This window comes from Oryza glaberrima, chromosome 1 (genome assembly GCF_000147395.1).
Source record: "Oryza glaberrima chromosome 1, OglaRS2, whole genome shotgun sequence".
Classification (NCBI taxonomy): Eukaryota; Viridiplantae; Streptophyta; class Magnoliopsida; order Poales; family Poaceae; genus Oryza; species Oryza glaberrima.
The window spans coordinates 9612971-9635236 of record NC_068326.1 but is presented as its reverse complement, the minus strand read 5'-3'; the positions used below and the strand labels follow the sequence as shown (position 1 = coordinate 9635236).

At 40.6% G+C, this 22266-nt stretch overlaps 1 protein-coding gene across 2 annotated transcripts; it reads right to left on the bottom strand.

Moving 5' to 3' along the window:
- Positions 1-5472: 5472 nt before the first annotated feature.
- LOC127767216 (transcription factor WRKY5-like) lies at positions 5473-14140 on the bottom strand. 2 transcript variants are annotated; one of them, XM_052292485.1, is made up of 6 exons: positions 13821-14140; positions 13650-13745; positions 13306-13512; positions 11633-11959; positions 11157-11270; positions 5473-6449 (listed from the first exon to the last, which is right to left on the bottom strand). In XM_052292485.1, exons 1-6 carry the CDS (start codon positions 14121-14123, stop codon positions 5694-5696), a joined length of 1803 nt encoding a protein of 600 aa, XP_052148445.1. In that variant the 5' UTR covers positions 14124-14140; the 3' UTR covers positions 5473-5693. The 2 variants fall into 2 exon arrangements, with proteins under 2 accessions (XP_052148445.1, XP_052148452.1); XM_052292492.1 differs by having other exon boundaries at positions 13306-13509.
- Positions 14141-22266: the final 8126 nt, after the last annotated feature.

Sequence of the window (22266 nt, the reverse complement as noted above, 5' to 3'; positions counted from 1 at the left end):
GAAGATTGAATTAAAATAGGAAAAGAATTAGAACTTGTAAAAGCCAAATACACTGATCGAGGAATAAAACTCAACAGAGTGAAGAGAAGAAAAAAAATCTGACAAGCCATTGTTATTACACCAGAATAATAAATTAACAATACAAACAATACACTTAAATATATCTATTCCAAGCTTGCTAACCAAGATGATGAAACCTCGACTTCTCCCCCTCCTTGAATAGAACTTTGGCAACCTTGAATCAGACACCATTAATATCTCCCACAACATGGCCCTTATGTCCAAATCCAGCAATCAACACCTCGTCCCAGATAATAAATGATACATGAAGAAATATGTATAGGCGACAGAGAAAGCATTCAAGAAAGTGCAGGAGTAAGAATGTACATTTTTCTCTATGAGTTCAGGCAACGAAAGTTCAGGAAACTGTGCTGCCATTCATGATCTGCAGTCTTCAAAATTCAGGATGAAAAATTGAAAATAGTAACTGATCTCAATATATATTTCAGAGATGGACTCTCATTATTTATCATGGAATCAGTTGGGCGTACTAAATGATGGTAACATGCTTAGCTACCCTGGGCAACATGCTTAGGTGGACGTACCACTACCTAATTCCGAAAGGTTGCAATGTTTTGAAAAAAGCCAAAAATAGGAAATGTGTACATCAGAGTTCAGATCAATGCTGATTCATTTGAAAATTTAATAAGGACAGTGAAAATGAACTTATCATATCTCTGCAGTCATAAACGCCAAATTGGTGTTATTTTTTGAACCCTGAAAATCATTGGATTCATGCCAATAAAAGCTAAATGGATGTTTTGAACCCTGGAAATGTATGCAGCGGCAAACAGAGTAATAATGTTGACGTTCTATATAAACAGCCCATTTATACTTAGACCCATAAAACTCAATTTAACAGTGTATCCTTCGAGATTACAGAGCATAAAGATTGCAAGAGGCACACAGTCAAGCAAAATCAATTCTCAGAGACCATTAGAACAAAAACAACCTGAAATTACAAAGAAAAGAACATTTAAGAGTAGGGCATACCAGAGAACTATACTTCCCAATATGAGAAGCAATAAAAGGCCATGTAAGATTGGCACAAGCACCTAAGAAAATTTCAGACTCTGAAGAAATCCAGAGACGCAATCTAACAGCAACATATATCTGAATGTTTGGACTGTGGTTAGTCCTTTATGCAACCTCCAGTATTTAATACTCCCATTTGCATTTGATTATAACAAATAAATTCTGCAGGTACAAGGACAACATGAATTATCTACTACTATATATAATCTATATTACAGTGTAATCATCTATTAATTTGCCAATGATTCAATGCCGCTGTTGATGTCAATTTACGCAGTTAAAATTGGCTAGCATCCATGAATCTTTTACTTGAGATTGTATCTTATCCTTTACAAATCTTAAAGACTGGATTACAAAACACAGACCAACGAGCAATGAGAGCAAATTACCTAGAGCAGCAGCCAAAGTAGCCTGAGATGCAATCCAAAATGCAAACCTGAGGGGTTTTTTTTTTTAGAAAAAGGAAAACAATCATAGTATTTTATATGACTTTTAGAGCCTTACTTTATATGATTTGATCTGAACCTTGGTCACCGAAATAGCACTGCATATGTACTTCTCTTACAAACATCATCCATCAGGGTTAAAAGAACAAAAAGTACAAAGGCATTCACAATTAGAGTTCAGCACCTCAGTAATTTATCTCCAAAATTCAGTCTAACTGCACTTCACATGGTGTTGCATCCCAAACACTGCTATGCTGAGAAAGGTAAATATTTTAGAGTTCAGTTCATCAGTAATTTAGAAGCTTTAATCATTTACTGTAGGAGATGCAGTGGAAACTCTAACCAGTTACTGTAACTTTAATCAGTTCATCAGCAAAAGGTGGAAACTCTAATCCACTATTAGATTGGAAAAATGGCATCAACATATTCTACAAATATTTTTCTCTAGCTTCCAAATCTTCTTAACAACTAATTTCACAAAAAATAAGAAAGTAACATTTGTCTTGGTTCAGAGCAAAATGATGAAATTACATCACCATCAAGGTCGGGAGCTCGGATGTAGAGTAGTATTTAATAATATGAGCCTGGTGCTTAGATTATTAGATATCATTGACCAGAATTATTAGATATCATTAATTGGGCATATATGGTGCGGGACAGTAGGCGGATCGCTGACGGGACAGCTCAGTATGAGTATTCCTCCACGTTAGTATATACTCCTAAGACACTTTCATGGGGAGGGTACTCCTCCGTATTTAGCCCCGGTTGGACAACCATAACAGGTTGTCATAAGGAACTCGGCAATCAGGGGTGGTCATCTCGAAACACCAGGAGAGCACTGTTAAGGGGTATTGGTTGCATGATTATATACTAGCTAGTATAGACTAAAGATGTTTGTATACTAGAAGTATATGAATGAATTCTTTTCTTATTCTTTCTCCACTTAGCTTAGATTATATTTTAGTGAGAGTATCTTAGTTCTTTCTTTTGTATGTCACCTTTATCCTACCCTTGGAATTTTCAAAATTAGATTGAATTTTGGATAGAAGCCTTTGGCCTTTCCATGATCACAATGTGATCGTCCGCCTCCAGACCTTCCTGGTTCAAGACGGCAGTCTCTCTGTCAGCCCGACTGGCAAAGCGAAGAGCCATGGTGCCCTGAGAGGAGGCAACCAGTTTGAAGGTGGCGGTAGGATGAGCCGCTTCCATAGCTTTCGTGATGATCCGGGCAGGAGTGTCACTGGCCGGGGTGTTGTAAGCCGTGGAAAAATGCGCAGTGATACGCATGTCAACAAACAGAATGAAGGCGTCTTGGAAATCTTCTTCTGCCAGATTTGTCGGAAGAAGGGGTTCTGCTTGTGCAGGACCAGAGCCCCCAGGAGTGTCCCTTGAAGCATACTCAATCTCATCGTCATCTGAGCCATGAGAGGGATGCTCTGTGCCCAAAGGAATGCCAGAGAGAGCACGGCCGATCAGAGTGGCCAAGGGGGTAGGTGGGGCTTCATTCTTCGGAGGGAGGGACCGAGAGTTGTGAGTAGTTGTGGCGGGGGAGAAAGGGGGTGAGAGGCACTAGGGCTCCCCAGGACAAAGACATCTTGGGGGGGGGGGGGGAGGGGGTGCAACCTCAGGCACGTGCTCCAGGAGAGAGGGGTTGGCACCCACAATGGAAAGAATGCCCTTGTTTTTACGCCTGTAAGTGGAGGAGTTCTGGTGTTCTAGCGGAGGAGGAGAAGCGAAGGGCACAAGGTCTCTTTCCGGGACCAAGGCCAGCGGAGCCCCTTCCCCGACCAGACCCTGAGAGGCTGTCAGAGAGGCAGGCACGACAGGCAAATCCCCCAGCTGGGAAGAGCCAGTGGGGAGATCGGTCGTCAAACCATCAGCCGACGCGCTAGGGCTTTAGCAGTAGAAGGCACGGGGATGGGGACAGCCGAGGTGAGTTCAGCCGTCGCACCAGCAGCAGCAGACAGGCTGTCAGCAGCTGGGGGGGGGGGGGAGCCCCTGGCCAGGCTGGCTTCAAGCAGACCAATGACCACTTCCAGAGGGATCACCGCCATATCTGATGCAGTCACTGCCTTGTCCGCCATTAGGGTTTTGGTGGAGCTAGGGTAAGGGGCAGTGCAGGGGCGGAGCTAGAACAAAATGGAGGAGGGTGCCTCTTGCTTGATTTACTCTATTTTAGATCAAGTTTAAGTTGATGCGGGTGTCTAAATTTGTATTGAGAGAGGTGTACATATGGTGAAAATAGGTGATGTATAGCTAAAAATATTTCTTGACCAGGTTCCTGGGTACTCCCCTCCCATACTCTACCTCCGCCCCTGGGGCAGTGGGGAAGCGAGGTTTTGTGGGGTTTTTGGGAGGAGGTTTTGCGCACCCAATGAGCGGCAAAGGATGCTAGGTGGCACGAGCGGAGGCTGGGGAAGGAAGGTGGTTGTCTGGGAGTGGAGTTTGAGCCTACAGAAGATCGGTAGGAGTCTTGTCGGTGCCCGGAGAGGCAGCAAGCAGCGCAGATCAACGAGTCTCTGCACTTCTTGACTTAGTGGTCACGAGCAAGATAACGGAAGCAGCGATCCAGCATGGGCTTGGGGCGAGTGGTTTTGGTTTTCGAGGGTTGAGGGCGAGGAGGAAAAAGACTGGGAGTTGGGTGGGCAAGAAGAGTAGCTTGAAAGGAGTGAGCGGTAGGTTTAGGGGAGTTAAGCCAAGTAAAGGCGGGCAAGGGCAAGGGAGGGCGGAAAGGAGATTTGAGACGTGGAGAGTGAATGCCATTGGATACGGGTGCGGCTAGAGGTTGGGTTTGACAAGACAGGGCAATGAAGTCTCTTGAATGCAAATCAGGCGCAGGAGAACGAACTTTCAGCTGGGCGAATGGAAGAAGAGATTGTGTTTGATGAACGGGTACTTTTTATATTATTAGAGATAATTAATAACCCATTAATTACAAATATGTAGTAAATCATATATGAAAATTTTAATTATAGGATGGATGCTGGCTATTGTAGCGTCCAGGTGTGGACGCCGTTTGTAACCCCGACCAGACCTGGACTTCCAGCATTTGGTGCGGCCGCCTAGCTCCCTTTCGGTCGGTTTTATTTGAAAAAGGAAAAAGTCCAAATAACCCCTAAACTTTATATGGAAGTCTATCTAGCACCCTGAATTTTGAAATCAGATGTTCAACCCCCTAAACTTTACGTACAATACTGTTTATATAACCCCTAAGATGGTTTTGCATAGTGATTTTATCTAATTTGTATATAAGTTAGATGAGTTTGATCACATGTCATACACTTTAGGCACATATATTAAAATTTTGATTTAAGTCTTTCTTTTTCTCCTTATTAGCTCTCATTTTCAAATAAATGCCAACATAATAATATTATAATATCACTGTATACGAATAAATTGATTACTTGTAATTGATAATATGCAAATATGTTATATTAGTTATTGAAAATTGTTCGTTCAAGCTTTCAAAATTCACAAAACCATCTTAGAGGATAATATGGATGGTATGACAAAGTTTACGGGGTTGCATGTCCGGTTTTAGAGTTCACGGTGGTAGACGAAATTCAACCAAAAGTTTGGGGGGTCTATTTGGACTTTAAAATGAGAAGAGGATTCATCGCGTCTCGATCTCGGCGGTGCCTTCCATCCGTCCGCCCGCTGGTGTAGTAATGTCCCCCAACAAAGCCTAAGGGAGATCATGGATCGAAATCAACGGCGTCCATGTTAATTAATTTGATCAGTTGGACGCATATTTGCGTTCGTAGTGGGCCGAAAACTGAGCTGGCCCAGTCCACTAAACAACGTTTGCATCTCAGTCGGTTATGTCAGTACCGTACAGCAATGCTTGTAGCATGTTGTAGGAAATTCCCCAATATGAATGAAATAAACCTAATTAATAAAGACACTAAGACAGTGATATTAATTAATTTCTCAGTAACTCTGTGTGTATATAATCAATTCATCTACTAGTAACTACTATTTACTCCATACGTTTTACTGTACATAATACAAGAAGTATATGTATCGATCTCAAATCTCAAAACAAAAAACGGTATGTATGTCAAGTATGTGTGGGCGTCATGCACGCATGCGTGCACGCATGAATGATTCATACTAGTATATGGTATATGTCACGTATGTCTCTGTGATCGATCAATTCGACGTGGTGCAGGACTGCGTCGCGAGCCGAGGAGGTGATCCGGACGCCGCAGGTGCCCCGGCCGTCGCCGCCGGCGAGGCGGCGCCGGTGGCGACGGCCGCGGCGGAGCTCCCGTTTCCGTTGCCGTCTCCGGCGCCGGCGGCGCTGCCACGGGGTGTGGTGGACAGAGCCTGATGATGAGCCCCTCCCGCCACGACGGACGAGATGGCGGCCGCCAACGCCGTCGTGAAGTTTGGGTCGGCGGCGAGCGCGGCGGTCACCGTCTCCATCACCGACGGCTGCCTGGCGGCGCCGGCGCCGCCCAGCCCCGCGGCCGCCGCCCTCTGCTGCGGGAGGTACATCGCCAGCTGCGGCGGCACGGCGAACGGCATCGCCTGGGCAGCCGCACCAGGGTGGATGACCGGCGGGCGGTGGAGCGCGTGCAGCAGGCTGGCGGCGCCGGCGCCTCCGGCAGGCGTCTGCGTGAGGTCGAGGGTGATGGTGGGGAACGGCGCGGAGGCGGAGAGCGTGGCCATGGTGGAGGCGTAGGGGAAGGACTGGTGGAACATCGCCGCCGGGTGGTGGTGGTGGTGGTGGCCGAGCAGGGCGGCGGCGGCGCCGTCGCGGCTGGCAGCCGGGCCGGAGAGGAGCATGGCCGCGGCGGCGGAGGTGGTGTTGGCCATGGTGGTGGCCGCCGGCGGCAGCTGGTGGTTGTGGTTGCCCTCGTAGGTGGTGATCAGCACGGTCTTGTCCTCGGCGCACCGTTGCACCTGCACACAGATGATATATGCACTTAATATATAAATAGTAGCGTACTATTCGTATCTGAATTTATCTTTTTTTTTCTCGATGTGTAGGTCTAATTTAAATTTGATTTTTGGATTAGTACATATCACTATACTCTAATTTATCAATTTTTTTTCACAATTTTTCACAACTAATTGCATGCATCGAATTTAAAAGAAAATCCCCTGGAGGATTAGAGCAAGGTCAATAGTAAATAGCTAGCTAAAGGCTACAAAAATAACCACATCAGCAAATTATAGTTAGTGCTAATAGCTAGTGCATACAATAGATATCTACTATCTTCTATTGCTACACAGTTCCCATCAACCATGAACAAATGCATGCGGTAGAATGAGGTGACCCCACCCAGCTTCTTGCGTTGCCATAGCATGCAGCCAACAGCAGTTAAATACTTTGCCTTGGATAGTGTGAGCAGCTAGCGACTAAGGGCAAGTACTATAATATCTCATATGTTGCCCCTAAGAATGCCACATTGGATTGGGTGATGAGGTGGAGGAGAGAAGTGGAGAGAGAGAAGATGAACCACCCCTAAATCAAGAGGCAACCTTCACACAAATTTCAAGAAGTGTGTGAGAGTATTAGAGATATTGGTATTTGTGTGTTAGAGGTGATACATTGTATGGGTTGCCTCTTAGTTCATGAGTGAATAAAATAGATAAATTTAGAGGTGGTAGTCACATCTACCATAGCACTTGCCCTAATTAGTCGCCCGTTAATCTCTCTCACCACCTTTTTCACCTCTAGCTAAGCATCAACGCTGACATGGTCGTCCTATCGCCAGCATCTACCGTCTTATTGTACCTGCTCTTAGAATCCACTCCCATGTCAATTACTGTGCTACTTACCAATGTGTGCGCTAGTTACATGCATCTTTCTCGCATGCACTAATGAAGGCAAATACATGCATGCAGCATCGGGCACCGCATCACCGGCCGCATGCAATCATGTAACTATGTACTCCCTCCGATTTAGGTTATAATTGCTTTAAGTTTGACCAAGTTTATAAAAAAAAGTAGTAACATTTTTTACCCAAGATAAATTTATTGTGAAAATATATTTAATTATTGATTTGATGACACTAATTTAGTATTATAAATATTGCTATATTTGTCTATAAAATTAGACAAACTTGAAACAGTTTAACTTCCAAAGTCAAAACGTCTTATAACCTGGAACGGATGGAGTAATTAATTAAGGCAAGTATATTAGACTCCTTTCGGAAGTTGGTTTTCATATATAGTTTGAGGGTTCTCGTTTCTCAAATGTTAAATACTTCCTGATCTGCCTATCTCATCTTAATTAGCTACATTTAGATGGTCTAGATCACACCAAGAATTCATGTAGCTATAGTACCAGTTACCACTCTAATCATATTTTCTCTCCTCCCCTAGTTCCTCTCGCAAGTCGTGGCGTCACCATCTCCTCAACCATCGCCGCCACCTCCCCCGCCCAGCGGGTTGCCCCTTAACATTGACAAAACCAAAAGGCGTCAACCGGACCATCAACGCCATGTCGTCCTGCTCCTCCTCAACCGAGCGGTGACGAGGTGCCCCACCACCCTTTTCTTTGGCGGCTCACCACCAACGGAGACATCACCACTGCCCCGCCTCTTAATCACTCTGCCGACTCGTCCATTGCCCTCCTCCAGCCCAGGGGCGGATCCCACATAATTCATGAGTATTCAGCTGAATACCCATGAATTTTGGACACAAACCTAATATATATTGACCATAATATATATGTACCACCATAGTCTATCTAGATTTGTGATATTTATACCCTAACAATTCAATTCCACCCTTTTCTAGCTCTCCTCAGCCCAACAAGATCAATAGTCTTCCTAGTCCCTCCCTTTCTTTTGTAATATATTGTAACATCCTAGCACAGGGCTTAATAGGATTGATAGGATACTCATATCAACAAGTTGCAACTTTTTTTCCGGAAGCTGATCGCGAAAGAACTATGAGGTTAAGCGTGCTTGGCCTAGAGCAATTTCGGGATGGGTGACCGATCGGGAAATTCTTTTTGAGTGTACACGAGTGAGGACAAAGTGTTTCGGGATGGGCAAATTCTTTTTGAGTGTACACGAGTGAGGACAAAGTGTGCAATAAAGACTTGTGTCCCTTTGTGAGGGCAGTCTACGACCTATAAAAGCTGCCAAATGTATTCATGCTAATTTAATTTTCTTGTTTACATTTTGGTTGTGGCAATTAATAAGCAATTACTTTAATGCCTACTTCATCCGTTTCATAACGTAAGATTTTGTGTCTAGATTCGTTAACATCTATATGAATGTGGACACTGCTAGAAAGTCTTACATTATGAAACGGAGGAAATAGTTATCTTTGCAAATTGTATATACATCTATATATTGCCCACTCAGTTGTTTTTCTCTACATGTTGTTGTCTAATTGATATCAATTGTCCTACGGAAATAAGTTATATTCCTTTGCTAGCTACTAGTTTCTTCGTGGTTTATGAGTGTTTTCCTTCATTAGCAATAAATCAAAATATTTTTACTACATAAAGCTGTCGACCTATGCTATACAATCTCCAAAAATTCTGAATTCTTTGGTACTCTTCACTCATACTTAGATCAATAGAAATATGTTTGATGCTGATTATAGGAAATTATAAATGTTTCTATATATTTTATTATATATGCGCACAATTCGTAGTAAAGATTATGCATCAAAATAATGTATCGTACATTCAATGTGTCAATCGGTATCGATATATCTGCTATTTTAGAATTCCGAATACCCATCACATAAATCCTGGATCCGCCACAGCTCCAGCCCTGCTCCGGTGGTATAGCGCCACTGCCTTACCACCTACCTGTGTTCGTCGCTCACCGTTGGTCTGACCATTGTCCACGAAGCCATCTCTTCAAGACAGGATACCCCTTTCTTCCCTTTTTCCAACTCACTCTCTCTTCTTACCCCTATCCCAATTCCAAACCTCTAGTCCGTATAGGTACTATGACAAAGTTGGTGTCCTTGACGCCAGAGAAAGAGGAGTTCTTTGGAGCTAAAGGAGGAGCATCTCGGACACAACATCTTAGCGTGAACCCAACGGTCCAGAGACCATAAGATTTCACTCCCCTTTTTCTTGCTAAAGGCATTTAGCAAATCCGATACTTATTATAAAAAGTTTAAAAACGCATTGGCATCTTATTTTTATAACCACGTACGTACTACTCCTTCGGGTTGATAATACTTGTCGTTTTGGATAATGGCACAGTCTTCAAAAACTAACTTTGACCATTATTTTTTATTATAATATGTATATATATGTTAACAACTATATGATTTTACTAAAGTATTTTTTAAGACTATTCTATATATATAGTCACCATATTTCAAAGACAAATATTTTAGAAATTATTCGTAACCAAAGATTTTAAAGTTTGACATCAACCTTGTCTAAAATAACAAGTATTATCTGCTCGGAGGGAGTATATCTCACAAAAATGAACTAGTATTAAACAATGGAAATTGATTTGATAGTTTTTCCTCTTGTCTTCTATCTCGTCATGTCAGCACGGAAAACAACGGAAACATACGTGTCTCCTCGCAGCATATATATATATTGTGTGCACAGCTCGTAGCTAGTTTTGTGTGCGCATATTATGTAGGAGTACTGCTATGGGTATACAGCTAGCTGGATAGATGGAGAAACATAAATATATGCAAGTCCATGCAATGATAGGAGTCATATCTAGCGTATGCAAGGAAGGATGCAGAGATGCTGAATTCTCACTGGATGCATGAGTTCACATCAGTACATATGGACTATTGGAAGTATTCTTCAATATATATAGACGTGTATAAACATGAATTGATATTTACACGATCATTTACTAGACGTGTTGAAAGTCAACAGTATCATGATTCCTTGCTTAGTTAATCGATATATGTGTCAGAGAACAGGTACTTTTGTGTGTGTGTGTGTGTGTGTGTGTGTGTGTGTGTGTGTGTGTGTGTGTGACAGTGCAAAGATCGTAGGAGATCAAATTAAAGGCAATTTATAATCAGTTGGTCCTCCAGTTTGCATGTGTGTTGAGATCGGTTATCGGGCAAACACATATCAAATCAGTTATCCGTTTTTCATGTAGTGAGATCGGTTAAGCTTAACCGGCCGGTCAAAGAGGACGTCCCTAGCTAGCTTGTTATATTTTCCAGTTTGAATAACCGATCGATATGCAGATATATAGTTTGTGAGGGGCAATGAAAACACGTAACCAGAGCTAATAATTTGTTTTCTTTTTTGACGGGGAGAGCTAACGATTTGTTTATCGATAAGATGAGAAATCCGTTAACAAAGAGTCAAGACACATATTAATGGAGTAAGAAAATCCCAAGGAATTCTTTTTCCTTTTGAAGATTGCGTGTGGTGAGCGCCATTAATATAGTGAGATCGACCACAATTTTTTTTTAAAAAAAGGGAGATCGAACGGAAGATATATATAACTAATATAAATTTAACTTGCGTCTCAATGTTCCAAAAAAATGGATCACATCAATATAATTACTATGTCAACATCTTTAATTTTTTTTAAAAAATATATGAATTCCAATTTCAGCTGGTTTTTATATATAGCGCCATGCTAATTAAAGCTACACAAGAAAACGCATATTATGAGAATGCATATATATTAATTTAGTTACCTGCTTCCTGACTGGGCATCCGATAGCCATTGTGCATCGGTAGTACGCTCGCGGGCATGGATTCCCCTTTGCCATTTTCTGCCCGTACTTCCTCCATTGGCACCCATCACTAATCTGCAGGAGTTCAATAGTTGCTCATCATTAATTGAATGCAAGAGCAACAAAAGGTCAAAATAATTAAACTAGCAACGACGTACGTCGTCCCATCTTTTGGATTGCAATTGTAAATTCAATAACAACAACAATTTGTTTCATGTGTACACTTCTAGAAGTAAAATCAATCGCTTTCTGTTGTCTATACTCTATACCGGCCATGTTTAATTTTGTTTTGACTCAACAAATTAATGAATTAAATTGCAGGCAATGTTCAAATCAAAGAAAATTAAATAATGTTGCCATGACATGCATGCATGATATATATATATAGCTAGATCATCTCAATCAAAACATAGTTACTGCTACTAGTGTATACGTACCATTGGTGCTTCGGATCGCGCACGCACGGACACCCTCGGTTTCCGGCACGGCAGCTCGGCCGCAGCCGCCGCCTGCTGCTCGCCGTTCTCCCTCGCCGGCGCCGCCGCCGCAGTCTCGTCTTGACCACCAACCCTCCTCATCTTATTGCCGCCGCCGCCGCCGGCGGCGGCGTTGCTCAGCGAAGGGGACGACGCGTCGCCGTCGCGGCCGGCCTCGTCGTCGGACGCCGCCATGTCCGCGTCGGCGGCGGCCTGCGCCGTGGACGACGCTCGCGGCTCCAGGAATTGCTGCGTCGTCGCCGTCGTCGTCGCCGCGGTCCGGTGTGTCTGCGTCGATGTTTGGTAGGATCAACAAGTACGTAGTTAGTACGTGGTGTGTTCCTTAGTCAAAAGGAAGGGCGAAAGCGAGCAGGGGCAAATGAAAATTACGTGCATGAGATTAGCACACGCTAACTACTACTCCTACAGTTATAAGTAGCAGTAGTAATTAGCTTTGTTAGCTAGCTAGCTAGCTCTCGTGTTAGTGTGTCACTGTACAGTACATGTCCGTCCTCTGCAAAGCAAAGCAAAGCTAAGCAGTTGGGAAGGGATCTAACGCTTGGAGACTTTTGGAACATTGTTCACACGATTAATTGTGAGCTACAGCATTAGTGATGACGATTAATCGTATACCTGCCTATCGTTCAAAAAGGATTAATCGGATGGACAATTAATGAAAGCCAAAGTTATTTAGTACTCCCTCCGTTTCACAATGTAATTCATTCTAATATTTCCTATATTCGTATTGATGTTAATGAATATCTAGATTCATTAACATCAATATGAATGTGAGAAATGCTAGAATGATTTACACTGTGAAACGGAGGAAGTACCTAAAACGGATTAAACAGTGTAGTATTTGGGAAAATCCCGATAGTTTCGGAGGAAATAATGTAATATACTACCCCGAAGCTTATAATACTTGCAAGTGATCAAGAGTTGATGCCATGCTCTGCCCATGCTCATATATGTTTGTAACTACTATGCCCATTTTATAATATCTAATTCAGTAATTCTACTCCATCATGTTCGGAAAGATTTGCTTTGGAAAGTGTCAGGCTTCTATAAGATAAAGCAAAGTGTCAGGCTTCTATAAGATTAATCAGTTAATTAATTAGCAGACCGAGGCATTGACATAAGCTCGTTTGATCTACAGGATCTTACATCGGTGTGTGTGCTTTTGGTGACCTGTACATTATTGCACCAGAGATCTTGATCATGGGGAAAAATCTACACATGCCTTCCAATTGTTGTCACTAGACAATTCGATCTCCAATGTGTACGTGTGCATTGAGAATTCAGAAAATATAATAAACCAGGGGGGGATAAAACCAATAACACCATTAATTGTGCACAAAAAAGTCCGGCTAGGTATACCCTTAAAATTGAATCTGAAAGATCAACAGAGGAACAAACTACCAAAATAAGAATTCTTGAAAATAATTAAGGAAAGGCAAATACAATCAAGGAATCAAGAAATCCTTGCCCCGAAAAAACAAAATGGGAATCAAGAAATGAAGATCTAAGCAAGGTGCATCCATGCATCCATTTACCGGGATAATTAAGGGGAACATTTTTATGTGCATATGCTTGTGATGATAATAACATGTAGAACAAGAAGCTAAGGTACTCACTTGAGCTAGTGAAGGCCGGTTGTTGTTGTTGTTCATAATCAGGTGATGATCAGGATGGCGATGGTTTTGCTGCTGCGTGACCTGCAGATACTGATGGTACAGCGCGCTGTAGCTCCGGGTGAGCTCGTCCAGCATCCCCCGCAGCCGCCGGTTCTCCTCCACCACTCGCCGGAGCTCCACATCCACCGCCGCCGTCGTCGCCTCCTTCTAGATCACATGGATAAGAATACGTGTCAGCCAACAAGGGATCACACCAAATAATTTAAGCTACAACAAGCAATTAATTTAATTAAAAACCAAGAGGAATGGAATAGTACACAAGGGTATCGACAAAATCAACTAACTCTATGATTCTTCCCCGTGTCCTCCTCGCCGGCGCCGGCCGCCGCACCACCCGCCGCCGCGCCGGCGGTGGTGGTGGTCAGCAAGTCTAGCCCGATCTGCAGATCAATTAAGCAACCAATCAATCAAGAGCTCAAGTTTCAGCTACTCTAGTCCAATGCCGGCGAACTCACGTTGACGTCGCCGCCGCCGCAGCCGCCATGCGTCGTCCCGCGGAAGCCGTCGTCGTGCCGCCGGGAGGCCACGACGACGTCGCGGCCGTTGGCGCCCAAGAAGAAGTCCACCTCCTTGATCTCGCCCCTCCTCCCGCCGCCCTTCTCCTCCTCCTCCTCCCCGTCGTGGCGCCGCCAGAAGCCGCCGCCGCGCAGCGACAGGCGGCCAGCCTCCTCCTCCTCCTCCTCCCCGCCGTCTTCGCCGCCGCCGCCGCGACGGCGGCGGTGGTGGTGGTGCTTGGGCGGCGGCGGCCTGAGCTCCATATGGCAAAAAGTTGCACCGCTCCAAAAAGGCAAGAATTGCTATGGGCTTTATCAATTTAGGGGTCAAAGTTTCGCCCAAGGCTGATCCGAGGACTTGGACTTTGGACTGCACCGTGAAAATAAAAATAAAAAAAACCCAGGGGCATAAGTGTAAACTCGTGTGAGCGCGTGGACCAATCGGGAGAGCCGGAGGAGGGGTGGGCCAGGCCTCGTCAGGTGCTACGTCAGCATGACAGGTGGGCCGGGCCGAGCTCTGCATGACGTGGGCTGGGAGGGGCAGATCGGTAATTACACGTGGCTATATATACACGTATACGTGAGAGATCAGAGAAGAGGTTTTTGGTCAAGGAAGTCAATTTCAGTTGGGATCAAGTTGGCGCCGGAGGACGACACGACGACGACTTCAATTACAATCTCAGGCTTTGTGAATTTATTTTTTTGTGGCTTTTGTTTTACCGTGCTAGTCAATAATCTCATGCTGTTATTACGCGGTCTAGTCTAGACGTACGCTAGCTGACGAGATTTTCGCGCATATATATGTAAAAACTTTGATTCTAATTAAGTACTACCTTCGTCCCAAAATATAATAACTTATAGCTATGAATCTGGACACGGCTAAAAATGCTTATATTTTAGGACGGATGGAGTAATTAATTAAGAGAAAAAAATGAAAAAAAAAATCTTAATGCTTCAATTTAAAATTAGAGTTTTCTTCTATTACCTCTGTTACTTTATGTAAGTCGTTTGTGAGAGTAACGAGCAATAACCGCACTATAGCTAGCTTATCGAAAAAAAATCATCAGATACAGTCTGTAAATACAAATAATTGTGAGATGTTCATCCGAACAAGCATGATGGATTCTTTTTGCTCTTGATATAACTTGTGGGTTTTTCTACAAGTTTTAAAGCTTTAGTGCTCATTTGGAACAAACAAAAACCAGAGGAATTTTGGAGAATTTGTTTCCTATGAAAAAAATGCGCTTCTTTGGAATAAATAGATAGTTCTCTCAAATTCTCTAAAATTCTTATCGAATGGGCTATTCAATACTCCATCCTTCCCAGAATATAAACATTTTTAGAGTTCGACACGGTTATTAAGAAAATTGGTAAAATTAAATGGGGGAGTGTTATGATTGGAGAAGTAGAGGTAGGTGGGAAAATTGAATGGTGGAGGATTATAAATGGTTGAAAAAAGAATATTGGTGGAGAAGTTGTTATATTTTGAGACAAATTCTAAAGGCTTATATTTCAGGACGGATGGACTAGAAATTTTGAAGTAAATGAGGTTCTGCATCATGTTTTTTTTTCCTTCCAATGATAAAGTTCCTGTAATTTCATGCATGTAATCATCCAAACAATAGTCTTGGAATTTTCCTGTGATCTTAAAATCATATAGGAATTCAACGACAGACATGATACTCTATCTTTGCATTTTTTTTTCTATTTCTATGTTTTCACAATCCCTCATTTCAAAGGAGACCTAAAAATATAATTGGATTCAAGTAAAAAAAAGAATTGGTTATGACATATGAATTTTACTTATGTTTTCATAAATACAATGTTATAGTCTTTACTTACCATGATTATCGGTCTTTATCTTACTTTTTTTTTCTCTGATTAATATGGTTTGGAGCAAAATGTCTCTTTCCACCCTCGTTTAATAATATAATGAATATGTTCTACTAGAATAAGTATCAAAACGCATATTTTTCAAGTTGTATTATATACCATTCACTGGGGTTTAAATTTTGATGCCCACAAATATCTTAAACACATGCAAATGCGTGTGCGCATATACCCTGTAATAGAAAAAAAGTTGATATATCTGATGTACAATGTTTGCAAGGGAATATGTTTTTTCTTTATATGTATTCTCAATTAATTTTATTCCAATTTATACAAACCATCTGATCGATGTAAGAAAATAGAAAAAATAAGTTCCATCCAATACGATATCCTTGTTATTAATTGACACACTCCCTAGTTCATAATATGAAATATACGTTAAATATATCTATAAAAAAAATTCCCCCTTAAGAAATGCAGCTAATTAATATTACGAAATCACTGTCTGATGAGTCTACACGAGTCTACACGCTCATCGATCTGTTGTTATCTTCCGTATTTTCTTGTGCAACTTACACACGGTACAAGGACCTTCAAATGATTCAAGTGGCCATATATCACACTGATGCAACATTCTAACTACGCTGGTCCACAGGAGAGGGTTAATGACATTTCTTTTCTTTGGTGGGGTTTTTGTTTGCTTTCTGCAAAGAGAGAAGCTAGCTAGGTAGCGTCTTGATTCTTTCTTGGTGTGTGTTTTTATTCCATGATGACTTGTTTCTTCGAGAAGGTACAATTAGTCTTCACCTACTCTATGTTTTACTTATTGGATAGTATATGTAAATATTAATTTTAGTTTTGCCAACGATCGAGCTCAGTGTGATTGCCCTATATTGCTTGGCAGGTCGACTATGTCGACATCTCACGTGGATGTACCAAGTTAAATACTCGCTGATTTCAAATGTGAGTGACTTTACATCTATGATAAGACGACAAAGCTGGTAGCTCAAAGTATTTTGTTAGATAAAGGCAAACATGCATAGAAGAAAAGTGGAAAAGACAAAAGTTATAAAATGATTCACAATAAGGATGGATCTGATTTAACTAACTAAACGACCTACTATATCCATTCTTTGGCATGGCTTAAGATCCAGAAAATTTACAGCTGATATTTTTAGCTTAAAAAACTATGGATCTAAATATGTAATTATATTGCTAAACATTTGAATGAATCATTTTGTTCCTATATTAAATATATGCATATAATTTTAAACCGTTTCAATTTAACTTATAAACGCTAAATCTAACGTGGATTAATTTGGGATCCGGTGCTATATGAAACAGGACCTTAGAATCGGAGGGGGTTTGACACTAGCGAAATCTGGAAGCATAAGAATTAACTTCGTAGATCAGAACATATATAAGAATATAATTATCCACAGAAGTATAATTAATTAATGATTTGATCATAAAAATAAGTAATGCTCAGTTAATTACTAGTTATTTACTAACCTCCATTTAAAAAGACGGATGATATCCTAGTACACGGGAAGTCAAATCTCAAACTCTTTAGTATTAATAGATAAAATATATTAATATTTAATATGTAAAAATGATATTAACAGATTTACCATGAAAAATAGTTTCATGTATTGTTATATATTTAATAAGTTTTACAAATGCATAATTAGAAAAGGTAATAATAAGACAGATGCACTGAAAATTCTATCACTATCCAAAACGTCAAGTAAAAAATAACAGAGGTATTATATTGTATGGCCTCCTGCTTAATTATTCTTGATGGCAAAGGCTACATGATCTATTTTGCTGGCTATAGGTAGGGCTGCAAAAAAAAAACCTTGGCTCGTTTGACAGCTCTAGGCATATACCCCATGGCTTGCCGAGTTGTAAGCTATTTATTGTGTAGTATTTAATGACGGTTAACATCTATATATATATAAAGATTGATACATTTATAATGGTTCCTTTCATCTAGACAGTTGTAAAACCCCTAATTAAATTAGTACTATATTTCAAAGAAGAATAAATAGCAAAGACCTTAACACTATGGTTAACAGCCAATGTAATACATAACCTAGTTTCTATTTGTTTCTCATACATATATAACCCCAAATATTACTTATAATTAAATAAGGCATTGCCACACATTTTAAATTTAGGGGGAATTGACACAATACATGGCAATAGCTGCTCCACGTCACTAGGGCTCACATGCATGCTAGCTAGCTAGCTAGCTAGGGGGATTAGCTATATAACGGTAGATAGTTTTTTTATGAAAAACTTTTAATTGTAACTACACTGAAATTACACTATAATTACAGCGTAGTTACGTTGTAACTAGACTATAGTTACAATGTACGTAACTACTATGTAACTGGCAAAAAACTGATCAGAATCATGTTGTTGCTTAGTTGGTTAGGAACCCAAGCATATGCACCGGTGAGATCGTGGGTTCGATCCATGCCCCCAAGTGTGGATGTGATTTTTTTCAATCTGCTTGTGCGCATCTTGATGCCGATCTAACGGCTCACAAATTGACAGTTTTGCAAATAAAAAACTGTCGACAGTTTTTTAGATGAAAAACTTTCAAATGTAACTACACTATAATTACAGCGTAGTTACATTGTACAATGTAACTACTTGTAACTGGCAAAAAAACTGCTCAGAATCATGTTGTTGCTTAGTTGGTTAGGAACCCAAGCATATGCACCGATTAGATCGTGGATTCCACCCATGCCCCCAAGTGTGGATGTGATTTTTTTCAATCTGCTTGTGCGCATCTTGATGCCGATCTAACGGCTCACAAATCGACAGTTTTGCAAACAAAAAACATGAAAAACTTTCAAATGTAACTACACTATAATTATAGCGTATAGTTACATCTAGTTACAATGTAACTACTATGTAACTGTCAAAAAAACTGCTCAGAATCATGTTGTTGCTTAGTTGGTTAGGAACCCAAGCATATGCACCAGTGAGATCGTGGGTTCGATCCATGCCCCCAAGTGTGGATGTGATTTTTTTCAATCTGCTTGTGCGCATCTTGATGCCGATCTAACGGCTCACAAATCGATAGTTCTGCAAACAAAAAATTGTCGACAATTATTTAGCAATTCCGAAAAATATAAGCTATGGTTTTGCCTGTTACGTTGGGCCCTAACCCGGAGAGGTAATCTAGCTAATATTTGTTCTTTTACAAAAGCTAGCAGCCGTTTTATCGACAGTGCTATGTTAACAACTTGTCTCCCCCTTTCCCATCGAAGGCAAATATGTACTCGTTTGACGTTCCCAACACCCGAGGGCGCACGTTGCATGGTACTAAAACGACAAACCAAACATGGGGATCGATTGCTAGCTATCTCCATGTATGAAACACACGTACTTCATCTGCCACACGCTGCTTACTTTACATTATCCTTCTTAATTCGATGTGGAAAGGTGTTGAAATCTGAGAGAGAGAGAGAGAGAGAGAGAGAGAGAGAGAGAAGAGAGAGGAAAGGCCTTTGTGCTAACCGACCCATGCTAATAATTTGTCAACATCTTACCAACACATTGAACAGATTAATTAAGATGATTAAACCAGCGAGAGACGACGGTCTTGGTTATGGAATGCGACTTGATGTTAACGATCCACATGTATGTCGACCATGTGCATAGCTTTGCTTAATTCTACAAGAAAGGCGCCGTCGTGAGATGTATCTATGCATTATGCATGTGAGCAAAACGCCATATGCATCAGCAAGCTTGTCTACTCTCTAGCTAGTTGCTTGCATATTTTTCTTCAATAATACTAATATATTTAGTTAAGTGTGTGAGAGAGATTAATTTGCTGGTCCTCCCTATTAATTCCTCCATTCGGTTGAGTAACATTGACAGCTTTGGCCTTGTTGATGTCTCCTTCCTGGCTGTGTTTTTTTCTTTTCTCACGACGCAATTTGTCAAGGGATATTGATAGGAAAAGGTTAGGTTGCACAGCCTTTTCTTCTGCCTTTGATTTGTCCAGATAGAGTATGAGTCACCCCTTCTGCTATAGCTAGCAACAACCATACAATAATGTGATACAAGCAAGTATATATTCGACTATGACTACGCGACCTCTAGTGGTACACGTTACGTACGTCTTTGAAGTTTGAAGTTGATCGGTGTAATTTTTCCTGAAAGAAGATGTTGAAAAAAAATGCTCAGCAAGAAGATTCTGTGAAGAAGCATCAGTTAATTGAGAATGTTGACGCTCGGATAATCTCTCTCTGATTAAGAGATAAGTGCCTGCATGAGCTATGTCAAAAATTCCAGATACTTCACAATTCAAAACTCTATGCTAGCTATATGGGAATAAGAAGCACATATTAGTCAGAAAATAGAGAAAATGAGAAAAAGATTGCAGGATTTGTCTCGCTCCAGGCCAAGCTGATGTGTAGCTCGTGTCAAAGGAGTACGTAAGTTACTTGTCTTCGCGTACCTCTGTGTCTTGGTTTTGGATTTATTCAGAATGTATAAAGAGATTATTATACTTGTATGTACGACAAATATAGATCAGAACCAATAGCAGTAGTACAGTACTAAATGTGTCATGACATCACAGAACTAAGCTTATTTGTGCAACAATTTTTTGCTAGTTCTATATATATATCTCTGGCATGTTAGAACCAAATTTTAGTTCGATTCCCACAAACTATATGTATTGGTTAGGTCATGAAAAACTGATAACTCAGCTCAATCCCTAGCTTGTTATAGTTAATAGAGTTAATTATGTGCCCATACTCTATATAACCACTAACTTTTTATAATTACATATGATTACAATTGTTTGAGTTAATGGACTCAAGTAAGTTAATTTGTAGGGTTTTCTCAAATAATTTTAGGTTACAGAAATATTAGATGGTCTGGAATTTCCCTTCCTTCAATGGAATTAGATTTGTTTAGTTTCTTTCTCTCTTTGTCAGTGATTTTCATTCGTAAGGTACTCAAGGAAAACCTAGATGGAATTCTGATTTGCGCTTGGGGTTGCTGATGATCAAATTAGTGGCACCAGCTTTAGAGCTAGATTATCAACTTTTGGTCAGTGATGCTGGCTTTGTTAAATTATATATCATAGGAATGAACATGATGCATACTCTTGTTCATATGGTTTTGTGCGTATTGTAAGTTGGTCAATATTGTAGCTGCGATTGTCCAATCACGTTTCTTGTGCCAATCTAAGATGTGGAGCCCTTTTTTGTTCTGTTGTCAGATTTTACATTTCTCATTCTAATGTCTTCTTTTATTTAATATATTTAGCCATGTGTTGAATAAAATACATCAAAATATTTTGCCATGAGTCAACTATCCTAATTTTCTCATTATTGCAATATAAACATTTTTTTTGAAAAGTTAATGTCACGAATTTGTTTCATTCATTGCCACATAAAAAAGGCAATCTAATTGAACATTGTTGTTTTGTGGCATTTTCGTGGCATTTTCACCATAAAACTCTTGAACAACATGTCACTGCCATGGGATTATTCTGTTTAGCGGTAATTTATTAAAACCCACTACTATATTATTTTAATATTTTCATGTCAATTGGAGATTTTAGAAATGAAAATTTTAACACCACACCAAGTTCATGCTTAAATCTAGCTAGTTATCCCCCCTCCCCAATTGTTGGAAAGAAAAACATTATTTCAACGGACTATTAGAATGGAAATTACAAAAGAATCTGACAGAAAAGTATTGAACAAATTTTGGGTAAACTTTAAAAACTTTGTAATTTCAAAAAAAAGTAAAAACATTTTTTGGACCAATAGAATGAAATTTCTAAAAAAAATAAAAAAGTTAACAAAATTCTGGTTGAAAATAAACTTTTTTAAATTAGTATTTTTCGAAGGAAATGTATCATGTCGGGAGACTGGGAGAGCGAAAATCCCAAACTTATGAAACTTTCTGATCAAAATATAAAATCATAATCCACAACTCAGCTGAAGGGTAAGAGCGTATTTTCAAAATTCTCTCTATATATAAATTGAGGCAAAAGAGTGAAAATAATGGTTGTACTGTATTTTAAGAAATTGGTACCAAATCATATTGTTGTATGACATAGACACGATTTTAGCTTAGGGTGATGCTATGAAAGTACAATGTTGTATGTTATTATTATCTTCTGTTAGTTCAATTTCAAGCTAACCAATCACTGGTGGAGAAACCATCTTTCGTCGGTCGGCCGAATTCCACAATAGTCCCGGTTGCAATAAAAACCGGGGCTAAAAATGATCTTTAGTCCCGGTTAAAAAGGGGTAACGGGCATATTTGATCTTTAGTCCCGGTTCAAATGTTGTCAGGGCTTGTCAGGCCCCCCGGGATCTTTAGTCACCAACCGGGACTAAAGATCGTAACTTTAGCCCCGGTTAGTGTTATGAACCGGGGCTAAAGATCCCTCCCCTATATATATATATATATGTCTTCTTCCTCCTCCAGCCGCCCGAGCAAGCTTCAAAATTTCTTCAAAAAAGAGGGGAGGTCATGCTAAAATTTCTAGTGAATTCATTTTTGTGATTATATACAAATCGGAGGTGCTTAA

Excerpts from the sequence above, each read along its gene's own strand:
- LOC127767216 (XM_052292485.1), bottom strand. The coding sequence starts at position 14,123 with ATGGAGCTCAGGCCGCCGCCGCCCAAGCACCACCACCACCGCCGCCGT. Across the intron at positions 13,746-13,820 it reads GCGGCGGCGGCGACGTCAAC|ATCGGGCTAGACTTGCTGAC; the intron begins GTGAGTTCGCCG and ends ATTGATCTGCAG. Across the intron at positions 6,450-11,156 it reads GATGCCCAGTCAGGAAGCAG|GTGCAACGGTGCGCCGAGGA; the intron begins GTAACTAAATTA and ends ATCTGTGTGCAG.